At 39.3% G+C, this 12,736-nt stretch overlaps 1 protein-coding gene across 1 annotated transcript in view; it reads left to right on the forward strand.

Annotated features, from left to right (window-relative positions):
- Positions 1–12,736, forward strand: part of LOC135138740 (uncharacterized) — a 60,446-nt gene that overhangs the window by 32,848 nt on the left and 14,862 nt on the right. The window contains exon 4 of the mRNA XM_064068732.1: positions 11,197–11,277. Coding sequence (XP_063924802.1) covers positions 11,197–11,277 — 81 coding nt within the window. The remainder of the gene's footprint in view (positions 1–11,196; positions 11,278–12,736) is intronic.

The raw sequence follows: 12,736 nt of genomic DNA on the forward strand, positions 1-12,736 counted from the left end.
CCATGCACATATGCGACTAAATGTTAAAAGATCTTGATAGATACGACAAATATAATTGATCAGACGAGTTAACAAAACCGCAGCAGAGAGCTCCAAGCGTGGTATGGACAATCGTTTTAAAGGGGCTACTTTGCACTTAGCGCAAACAAAGGAGGTAGTGATCTCTCCAGAAGGAAGAATAAATGCAAAGTAAACGACCGCGCAATATCCCTTTTCCGAACTGTCTCCAAAACCATGTAATTGACACGACAAAAAGGTACCAGGCATGATACGACGAGGTATTCGCAAGTCTTGAAAACAGGGGAGATCATTTATAAAGGATTCCCATAGTCGAATGATTTCATTTGGAGGAGTGTCATCCCAATCCAGTTTGAGAATCCAGAATTGTTGTATTAAATGCTTGAGGATAAAGGTAACTGGACTTAACATCCCTAAAGGGTCAAAGATGCGGGCCAGATGTGATAATATTTACCTTTTAGTACAAAGACGATTAAATGGCTGTGTATGAAAGTGAAAGCAATCGGACGAAGGTGTCCATTGTAATCCCAAAATTTTCAGAGAGGTTTCCTGATCGGTTTCAAATGATCGTGATTGATTGGCAAGGTGTGATTCAGGCAAATCATCCAGTAAAGCTGGCTCATTACTAGCCCATTTACGCAGTTCGAAACAACCTTGTTTTAATAGGCATATCAATTGTGATTTTAATTCACGAGCAGCTTCTAAAGATGGTGCACCAGTAACTATATCGTCAACATATGTGTTTTCTTGAAGAATACTTGCAGCTGAGGGAAATAAAGCACCTGCGTCGTTGGCTAGCTGCAGTAAAGTACGAATGGCCAAATATGGAGCGGAAGAGAGTCCGTATGTAACAGTTCGTAATCGAAAATCGGCCAGAGGTTCGTTGGGTGAAAATCGCCATATAATACGTTGGTAATCGCGATGCTCGAGGGCGATACATAATTTTGATGTCAGCAACAAAAACAACTTTGTGTAAGCGAAAAGTTAAAAGAATAGAAATTAAATCGCGTTGTAATTTAGGACCGACATAAAGATGATCATTCAGCGATGATGATTGATGAGGAAGTGATGCTGAGCCATTAAAGACGACACGTAACTTGGTGGTGAGACTGTCAGGCTTAAGTACACTATGATGCGGAATATAAAAAAATGCGGAAGAATCCCCGGATGGCACATCAGCAAGCTCCATGTGATTTAAAGCGAGATATTCTTGCATAAAGGCAGAATACTGTTGATATAATTCGGGATTGCGTTGAAGACGTTTTTCTAACCATAGAAAGTGTTGAACGGCGAGTTCTCTAGATGTCGGAAAGATCGGCCTAGGACTTTTGAAGTGTAAAGCTACAGCACAACGACCGTCTTCGTTACGATAATGGAACTCAGAGTATAATCTTTCACAGAGTACGTCATCAGGTGAAACGATTGTGGCAGGAGGAACTTTTTCGAGTTCCCAAAATTTACACACAGTTTCTTCTAAAGAAGGGGTCCCGTCCGAAGTCATGACAAAGGTGCCAATAGGAAACTCACGAAGGGTAGTAACTGGGCCCATAAGTACATAAACAAAGATAGTTTGAATTGCGTCTGGTTCACTAAGATGACCAGAAATTTTATTTCCCAGGAAAAGACTGGAAAAAACATCAGCTCCGAGTAACATGTCGATATGACCAGGACTGGCAAATTCTGGATCTGCAAGAGGTAAATTTGATTTTATGTGAGACCAGTGTTGAGAAGAAATATGAGTTGATGGCAGAGGATCACAAATTTTTGGTAAAATGTAAGCGTCGACTTGTATTTCGGGAAATGTTTTATCAGTGGGTCGTATGGAAACGGTAGTTGCACCGTGCGGGGTTCGAGTAGAAGTTGATCCTAATCCATGAACCAGTATGCTAGTTCGTTTGTTAGGGAGTCCTAACTTGTGAAAAGCTTTGCTAGTAATGAAAGAGCTTTGCGATGCGGAGTCTAATAGAACTCGAAAGATTTGAGGAAATCCTCTTGAAGAAAGGACTGCGATCCTTACAGTAGAAAGCAGGACTGTGTTGGATACACATGACGATTTATGTAAGCGAGAAATATTGTTAGGATTTTGAGAAATCAACGTAGTGGTGGTAGGTTGCGTTTCTGAAGATGAGGGTGAATTTTTAGAGCTGTCAAAATGCAGAAGTGTATGATGTTTTTGACTGCACTTGTGGCAGTTTTGACTTGAGTTACAATTGATAGTGGAATGAAATTTGCTTAGGCAATTTAAGCAAAGACGTTTTGATTTTGCTATATTATAACGTTCATTGGGAGACTTAGAAATGAATTCAGAGCATTTGTAAATTAAATGTCCATTATTACAAATGCTACATTGAATGGGAGTTGAGTTTAGAAGGAAGGAAGTGGTGGGATTAGTTGACTTGAATTTATTTTTATTATAAGACTCAACTTTTTTTGAGCGAGGTTTAGTAATTGTATTGGCATTTTCTAAGCCACTCCATTGTTGTTCTAAAAACTTTACAAGTTGTGCGTAGGTAAAAATATATGAAGAATTATGATGAATAGAGAGCGGATTTTATGAAATTTGCATATCCTTTATTTTTTGCATATAAGTCTTGATATTTAGTATGTGAACGAATCATGCTAATTAAAAACGAATACAGCCATAAAAAAATTGCATATTTGCATATATTTGCCTTCTACTGCATATTTCACGTAACGGGTGCATATTTTGCATTTTTATCAATTTTTGTGCTAATTTGAAAAAAAAAATTGTCATTCTGTCGGCATTTATCTAGAAAAACGAAATTTCGTGAATCATATTGCAAATATTGTCCTGAGCTTCAAATAACTAGTAAAGGTTTGGGTTTTATGGTAGTCTGGAGAAACCACCGGGTGTTAAGCCATTCTTCCAGGTAAATTCGGGCTCAAATTACTTGTGGAAATACTGTTCATTCCCAATATTTTTGTTCGTTATTTAAGCGTATTAATGGTATGTTTTATGGTGGTCGAAGAGACGTTACCCTATTATTTTTCATCGTGAGTTTGCATTGAAAGCATTTAAAGCGATAGAGGTGTGTCAATATGTCGACGATAACTCTAATTAATTTATGGATCAAACCTTTTCCTGAACTTATTCTTCAAGAAGGAACTCTGTTTTTTCGCGCCTGCTCTAAACCCGTAAGGACGTAGTACGCACTTTTTCTACTTACAAAAGCATATTTTAGAATCACCGGAAAACTTTTTGTTAGAATATTTCGAAAAATATTTAAAAATAAACTGTTACCAAAGTAGTAATTAAATAGTCGATTACTCCTGTTTTTCAATTTGTTCTGTTTATATTTATTTTTTAGTACAACAACATTATCTTTAAAATGTGATTTATGTATTTTTTGTAATAAAACGTATGCTCGGGAAACCTGTTTTTGTAATTTGTAAATGAATTTAGTTCGGTTATTACGATTTTTTTTTTAATTTTTGGAGCATATGCAACTGCATATCTCTGCATATATTAAGAAAGTTTCTGCATATATTAAGAAAGTTACTGCATATTTGCATAAATTTGATGCATATCATATGATCATATTTCCCAAAATTTTGCTGCATATTTTCCGCTCTCTAATGATGAAGTTCAAAACATGTCACTAATGTTGAGTCTATTTTTTTAATCATCAAAGAAAATAAAAGAAAATCGGATAAATCTACAGGTAATGTAAAATTTTTAATAGCCTGAACATTTTTGGCAAAGTTATCAATAAGATCGCGGATATCTTGAGGATTATCAGCATTAACTCCTTTAGCTTTATCCAGATATTGCCAATGTGCATTGAGAATTAGTCGATTGTTCTGATACCCTTGTATCAAGCATTATATGCTACTGTATAATTGTCCGATGTAACAGGAATATGCTGAATAAATGCTAAAGCTTCACCTTTGAGAGATGCTAGTAAATAATTAAATTTTTCAATGTTAGTTAGCTCTGCGGGTCTATGAATAAGTGATTGATACATTTCGATATAGGGTGTAAAAGTGATGATGTCTCCTGAAAAGGTAGGTAATTCGATTTTTGGAAGTTTGATTTTAGCACTTGTACTAGCCTCAGTTGAGGCTGTCGATGATGAGACAAAAATCTTGTGATAAACGGACTTGACATGATAAAGAGTTGTTTCAAAATTTTTTCTTACTTCGTCTTCCACTTTGAATGCATCATCGACGTCCTCAATTAAGCCAATAATGGCATTATGTAATTTAAAAAATTCATTTTGAATATCATTAATGCTTTCCATGCGCATTTGAAACTCAAGGCGCCATGGTACATGATCTATTGATGCTAATGCAAGAGTGTTGAGTTCATTGAGACGATTAATCGCGGTTTGGCGATGTAACTTGTTCCTTTTCAGTTTTTCAGAATGAGCCATTATCCCAAGATTTTAAACGAAATCGTAAACACGGTAATTAATCAAGGAGTGGAAACAAAAGAATTAGTCTTTTTATACCTCAATGTGAGTGCGAATATGCGATAAAAACTGCTAATTATCAAGTGCAAATTAAAATGCAACCATGTGCTAGCGTCCGTTGAGAAGATTTGAAAATAGCAGTATGGATAAAGTTAACTTGCTCGCTTTGTTTGAATACTGACAATATTGTAAAGAAAGAGCAGTGTTTTTGCGTGAGTTTATCAATTGTGAGTGAAAATGCGAAAATTCTTCTTAATGATAAGGGTGAATAAGGTCTAACTGACCGTCAAGACACCAATAGATGATTCACGAACAAAAGCGTATTAATTAGATTAATCGCCACGTGGTTAATGATTTGACCAGCTGTGTCCGAATGGTCAGAGTTCTCGAACTCAGACGACGACCAACAATGGTTTCGAGGTTTTGTCTCTGGACGTCGAGGACCAAGCTCGTAGGGCATATATACCTGTCACCATATGTGACAAATCTGGAGTAGCAATCGTCGATTCCGGCGCAAAACGTAGCATAGCAGGTAATAAGCTGTACAACCACATGAAAAGTTCCGCTGTCCCCTTCCAGAGCATTGTCCAAGTCCTCAAGATGGCTGATGGGAACCCGATTGAGGTGGCTACGGAAGTTTTCGACGTGGCCATCGAATTACATGAGAGGCAGATACACACCACCATTACTGATGTGCCAGAACACAGACAAAGCAAAACACTACTGGGGATGGATTTTATCAATCAAGCCGATGTCATCCTGGACTTTCCCAAAATGAAATGGCGTTTCAGGGAAGACGAAGGGTGGAAAGATCTTTTCGATGAAGCCACCATCATGGAGGGAGTTCAAGTTTGCAGCGCGGTCGTACAACCCCTTCGGTCAGAAGAGGGCACTGACCTCAGTGCAAGCGGAAGGTCACAACTGAATGGACTGCTAAATGTCTACTCAGATAGATTCGAGGTGAATGAAGAGCCTACTCCGTATGCAGAACACTGCATTGAGCTGACAGACACCACACCCATCGCGACGAGGCCGTACAGGTTGTCGCCACAAAGAAGAGACATCCTGGAAACGGAAATAGGTGACATGGTAGACAAGGGCGTGATGGAAGAGTGTGAATCCCCTTATGCGGCTCCGGTTGTGATGATACCAAAGCGGGACGGTAGTTGCCGCGTATGTGTGGACTTTCGAAAACTGAATAGTGTTACGGTGCCGGACCGATATCCGCTGCCGCGTATCGACGACGTGCTCCATGCTGCCCAGGAAACGTCCTATATGAGTACGATCGATATGAAAAGTGGATTTTGGCAGGTTCCAGTGCGCGTGGAGGACCGGGACAAAACCGCGTTCGTGACACCATTCGGGCTGTACCGGTTCGCGAGGATGCCTTTCGGATTATGTAACGCGCCGGCGACGTTCCAAAGACTTATGGACCGTTTTAGGGCGGGGCTGCATGAGGTGTTTCTCCTGGCGTACATGGACGACATCATCATTTTGTCGAACAATTTTGAAAAACACTTAAGCGATCTAGAAAAGGTGTTTCAGCGGTTGCGCAAATTCAAACTTAGTGTGAATCGGGAAAAGTGCGTGTTCGCATGCAAGCGGGTTAAGTTCCTAGGCCACATAATCACGAAAGAGGGCATTTCAGGGGATCCTGAAAAAGTCGCGGCCATTGCCGGCATGTCAGCACCAAGAAATGCCAAGAAAGTCATGTCGTTTCTGCAGACATGTAGCTGGTTTCGCCGTTTCGTCCCAGAGTTTTCGAGAGTGGCGCGACCTCTTTCAGATCTAACAAAGAAGAAGGCTACGTGGATTTGGGGCACTGAGCAAGAAGCGGCCTTCACCGACCTAAAGGAAAAACTCACGACGGCCCCCATATTACGTCAAGCCGACCCTGCACTTCCCTACATGTTGAAGACCGACGCAAGTTCATACGCGTTGGGTGCATGCCTGTTGTAGGGTGAGGGCGCGGATGAGAGGCCCGTAGAATATGCGAGCTCTTTTCTGACACAGGCAGAACGTAACTACAGCACGACTGAGAGGGAAGCACTAGCCATTGTCTACGCGGCACAAAAGTTCCGCGGCTACTTGGAGGGCGCGAAAGTGCGGGTGGCTTCTGATCACCGGCCACTTCGTTGGCTGATGACCCTCCGTTCGCCGGCTGGCAAGCTAGCGCGGTGGGCGCTCCTACTGCAAAGCTATGATTTGACGATTGATTATATTCCAGGCAGGAGCAATGTGGTCGCCGATACGTTATCACGACCACCAGGTGTCGACGAAGCCCTACAAGCCTGTCTCGTTAGCATCGACTTACCCACCGCTTCTCAACGAGGTATCCGTGACGAGCAGCTGGAGGACCCAGACGTGGCAAACATCATTTCTGCCTTCGACAGTGTCGACGGCGACCTGTCACGATGGACCGACAGGGGGTACACCATGAATGATGGAGTGCTCTACCGCTACTCCCCGGACGAGGAAGCAGATGAACCGCAACTGGTGGTGCCGCAGTCAAGGGTTGCTGAGATATTGAGGGAGTTTCATGACTCGCCCATGGCGGGTCACCCAGGTGTAGAGAGGACGCTCGCGAAGCTGTCGCAGAGGTATTACTGGTCTACTATGCGTCGCGACGTCCGGAAGCATGTGCAGCAGTGCCTGGAGTGTCAGCGCTACAAATGCAGCAACCTGAAACCTGCAGGTTTGCTGAGGACGCCGGTCATGGCCCAGCGCTTCGAGGTTCTGGCGATGGATCTCTTCGGACCGCTGCCACCCACCGACCAGGGGGAGAGATGGGTGTTCGCAATCGAAGACACCGCCACCAGGTGGATCGAACTTTTCGCGCTGAAGAAAGTAACTGCCGAAGCATGTGCGAAATGCTTGGTGGATGAGGTAATCTTGCGATATGGCACGCCGCGGAGGGTTATCAGCGACAATGGTCCGCAGTTCGTGAGCGACATCTTGCAAAAGGTGTCATACTGCCTCGGGTTCGAGTAGAACCTGACCCCTGTGTATCACCCGTCGTCCAACCCGGAGGAAAGAAGAAACCGCGATTTGAAGACACAGCTGGCGATAATCGTGGAAAAGGAGCATACAAAGTGGAGTACTGCTTTGCCCGCAGTGCGCTTCGCGATGAACAGTGCTCTCCATTTAGGTGTCGGTCAAAGTCCCGCGTACTTGTGCTTTGGTCGCGAATTAAGGACACCCCTGGAGGTGCACGATGACCTGCGTGCGGTGGTCGAGAGTGAGAACTTTGTCGCCGAAATAACTCCGTATTTGCAGACAATTTCCGAAACACTAAAGTGCGCGCGCGAAACCTCCGAAAGGAACCAGGACCGCGCCAAACTGCTGTGCTCGTCGATGTACATGCCCTGAGCAAGGCTGACAGCCGCTATAGCAGCAAATTCGCCCCGAGACGTGATGGTCCGTACGTGATCATCGAGGAGGTATCCCCGGTCACCTACGTCGTGGCCTCACCCAACAAACTGGACGAACCCCTAGGGAAGTATCATACTTCAGCCCTGCGCCCCTTCGAAAAAGGTGCCCGTGAGTCAGTTATGCCGCTGGTGCTCCTCAGAAGACGTGGACGTCCAAGGAAGAGCACTGAGGAAGAACCTCCCAGGCAACATGATGTCGTCTTTTTCACGTGAATAAATGGTCATCATTTACGTCATAGTGACCAAAGATTTCACGTGATATTGACGTACCAATGACGGTCAAATGTCTCGTCTAGATAACGTCATTTTCTCACGAACTATTGACGTGATGTACTGACGTCTTAGAGTCGTCATTTTGTAACGAATTATTGACGTGATTTACTGACGTCCCAGAGACGGCATTTATTGTCCATTTTAAGACGTTTTTTATATTTTGATTTTTAGAAAAAAATATGCAATAAATAAAACGCTGAAATAATTTTATTTTTTTATATTGTTTAACTTAAATAAAATATTATAATTCGTTCTAATCACCAAGTAAAGCCCAAAACAAGGTATATATTAATTAAAGTTGAAACAAATTAGTGTAAAAAAATTAAATTTACTACAATTTTGTACAACCAACAATGAACTTCAATAAACAAATAAAAAATATGTCAATTAAACAAATTAAAGATAAACCACTCCTAAGAACACAAACAAATCTACATACAGGTAATTACGAGTATAATTGGTATAAACAAAAAAAAGGATATTGTACAATATATAATCAAAAATAAATGTTGCTATTTAAAGAAAAATCAGTTTTAAAAACCCAAAGAAATCTATTTAGTTACAAAGAATATTAAAAAAAAACTATAATAAACTATAGATGAGTCTTAAAAACACAAACAAATCTATTTACAAAAAATATTTAAAAAAACTAGAATAAAAGGAAAAGACAATTGAATCGCATTGTTGAAGTTACTTGATTGAAAATGCACTGTAAAACCACAGTATATGTAAAACTATCTAATTCACGACGACTTTATTGTCCCCAACACACAAAAAAGTAGCGTTAAGAATTAATTCTGTTTTAACAATCATATCAATAACCTAAGTTTTTTAAGTTTGCCTCAATTTATTGCACTGAAAAGAAAAACCCGTTAGAGTGCATGGATTAATGGAAATGCAATCCTTTTTTCATCTATGGGCAATAGCAAGCATTTGACTATTATTAAATTTAAGGGATTACAGCTTAAAGCAGAAGACAAATTCTGTATTTTAAAAATGCTAAATTTACTTTAATCTAACGGGTAATCGTAAAATGGTTTCATTGACAAAAACGTACAGCCTATCAGGAAAATCTCATTGTCAATACTTTTTACAATGAAGCGAAATGTGTATGTGTAAATAGTAAGTTACCAAAAATATCGTAGTATTACAGGCATCTACCGGTATATAATATCCAATATTAATGTTATATATGTACATATGAATTCATTGTATTTTTTTAACTTACAAAGAAATCTGCTTGTTCTAATATGCAAACATAATCTTGTAATTCGTCAAAATTTGTTTAGGTGTGGTTTTGGCGGCATAATTTTTCTTTTTCAGTTGTCAGATTTGATGACGTTTGCATGTTGGAGATTTTTTCACTCGTTTCCTTTAGCATTTCTTTCGTTTCGCACATGTGTTTTGTATTTGTTTCAAATCTAAAATAAAATTATGTTCATTAGCATTAGTTCATAAAAAATTGCAGTAACATATACCTTTGCAATATTTTATCGCGCCTCATTTTCAAAAACAATCACCGTATGTTCTTCATAATGAGTGGGAGTATCTTCAATGATTAATGGTGATCTTTCCAGCTTATCTGAAAAAACTGCTTTTGTTATCTACGTACAGTTATCAAAAATAACAGAAACACGTAAAAATTAAAATGATTACTTTATTAGATATTAACTTACCTACTTTAAATAAGTACAACTCACACTGAATGACATAAATTTGCACAAAGCTGCGTTAAAAATGAAATGAGTAACGGATACACGAGAAACTTTCGGTGGTTGAGAACCAACTGGAAATATTGGAATGCTTCTCTGCAAAGTGCAATAAACATAAATACCGAAAAAAGGGAAAGTCCGAATGCACACCCCAAACATCTGATATATTGTATAGTAAATACTAAATACGGATAAGAATAAATTTAATAAAACTGAATATTAATCACTCTCGAATTTTTTTGGTAACCGTCATCACTTTATAAACGTCTTTATAAAATCAAAATTCGACGAAGGAATTCTTCAAAACCTTGTCCCGTTTTAGGGACAATGGACAAAGAATTTTTATGACTGTGTTTGTGTCGTTGGGTCGTTTCGCTCAACCCCAGATGTTCTATTTATAATTTGCCAAGCAGGTACTTACAAAATAACACTTCCAGAGTAAACAAGTTTTCAGAAATAATTATTTTATTAGAAATTATTAGAGTGAAAAAACTTGTCTTCGGTGTATTTCTAATTAAGCCGTTGTATTTTTTGCTCGAAATATAATCAAACATTATGAAGGCCACTTTTTAAAGAATACGACGACCCACATCTAATTGATCATATAATCTATAAAAAATGACGAAGAAAGGACGGCCTTTTGACGTCATTAATTGACGTCAGAAATAAGTCATAAAAATCTCGTCATTTTCACGTGATTTTTTGGGCGAATGACGTCGCCGACGAGTTATGACCAAAAATTGACGTGAATTAGACGACAGTCTGCTGCTTGGGCTGAGGAGGTCCCGTCCCCGGAGTCGCCACAGAATCCGATAGAGCCTACGCCTTCCCAGCCTGGAACACACCGCCGCCGTCGGGGTAGGAAGCCTTGCTCGGCGCCGTACTGCCGCTAACTTTATTATAGGTTTTGGATTCCTCCTGGGGGCAGTGAGCGGACTCGAAAGGGGGAGTGTAACGCGAGGCCGCTAGATGGCGCTATCAGAGTATCACCCCACTGGCGGAACCACCCTCGTACCTTCTTCTTCCCTGAGTCGCAGACGTGGACGGCCGTGTTTTACATTGCGTTCATATTATTTTAAAGTTTTATACATTTATTATCAGTTTTGTGAATAAAGTTTTCGTAGCAAGAAAAGTGGCGAAAAAGTAATCGTCGCGTAACATATTATTATTGTTAACATTTACATCCACATACAAGCTGAGAGACTACATTAGAAAAATAATTAAATAATGAACAACAACAGGGAATATGTATTATCTACTCGGTGGCTCTATATTTTGAAACGAATTATAGTCTTTCTCGATTTATTCACGTTGTTGATTCTGTTTCAGACTTTCGAAAAACGAGGAGGAACTACCGATAAGGGTAAAAAATACGAAGATTTGGTTACCGCTAATCTCGCACTACAGTTGGTAAGCGACAGTAAAATAAGAGATTTCCGCATTTCTTCGAACGATAAAAATTTTGGTGATTTGGATGACGTGGTTATTGAAATTAAGACAGATAGGGGGATAAAAAAAAGCACTGCAATTAAAACACAGTAACGAAAAAAGACAATTATATACAAAGCAGCTAGCAGGCGAAAAGGGAGATTTTAGTTTAATTAAAGATTTCAAATCTACTCAATAGGTTCAAGGTGAAGTGCAAGAATTTATATTATTCACCACAAATACATTTAAGACTTCAGAAGAAACAAAATTTAAACTAGAAAGAGAAGAGTTTTACCTGAAGGAGATAAAAAAGACAGTTTCAGGAGACGATTTCGACGTTTTAAGAATTTCTGAAAATATAAATTATTATCATACATTTCAAATAGTAGAGGACGTATGGACTACACAAAATCCTGAAAAATTCAGCAGTACCGAACATTCTTCGAAAGCTTTCGTCTTTACACAAACCAAGATCGTTTTGACGCTCTTACAAAATCAACAATGGATATATTCACTGAGATGTTTTGCTCTAACGAAGAAACTTTCAAGAAGTACGTCGACGTCATATCAGAATGGAGTATGCGAGAAGGAAAAAAAGAAAAGCTAAGCAAAAGAATGATGCAACGTGCAATCGCACTTCGTTTGCGTTCTTCTCAGATCGAAACGTTTGTTTCTGGTTCAGTCACAGACGAAATGAAAATACTTCGAGAGTCTATTTGTCTCTTCGACATTACGTTGTTGGAAAAAAAATTCAGCAACGCAGTTAAAAATTTGTGGGGAGACTTGGACCAAAACATTGACCTCAAAGAACTAAACAAAGTTCGATTACTTTATTCCCTTTCTTTTGATTGTATCAGTAGTGTCGAAAATCTGGATGCAAATTTGTTGACACAGTTGCTATGGCTGATGGAGAAAAGTCCGCTTATTGTAAAGGAACACGAAAATATGGAAAAAGCTATTAAACTCTGTTCAGATGCAAAATTCGTCATATTAGGTGAGGGAAAATCTGAAGAATTGATGAAAGGACGCTCTGTGTTTGAAAACTTGTCCAACTTGAAACCAAGAAGTCGAATTGTATGAAAAGGTATTGCAAAACTTCACCATTTCTTTACAAGGAAAAGAAGCAATTAAGTTAGTGACCGCTTTAAAAAAAGTGAAGAAATTTTCAAACATGTTACTGTGGAAAAACTTTTAGAGATGGCAAATGGTCCATGCCATATAGATGGACAAAAGGAACTTTTGCCGAATCTTTATATCGATAGGTATTTGTTAGTCAATATTATAGACACTAAATATTTACAAAACGTTGATCGAAATACTGTTATGATTTTAAATTGCGAAGGTAATTCTCAGCAATTGAAATTACGTAAAAAACATATTCTAATAGACATCGAGGGTTTTTTAAGTACTACAGACCTCAAAAATTTTGAAAACCCAATTT

This window comes from Zophobas morio, unplaced genomic scaffold (genome assembly GCF_036711695.1).
Source record: "Zophobas morio isolate AGI-343-1 ecotype UQ-CSIRO unplaced genomic scaffold, CSIRO_AGI_Zmor_V1 ptg000030l, whole genome shotgun sequence".
Lineage (NCBI taxonomy): Eukaryota > Metazoa > Arthropoda > Insecta > Coleoptera > Tenebrionidae > Zophobas > Zophobas morio.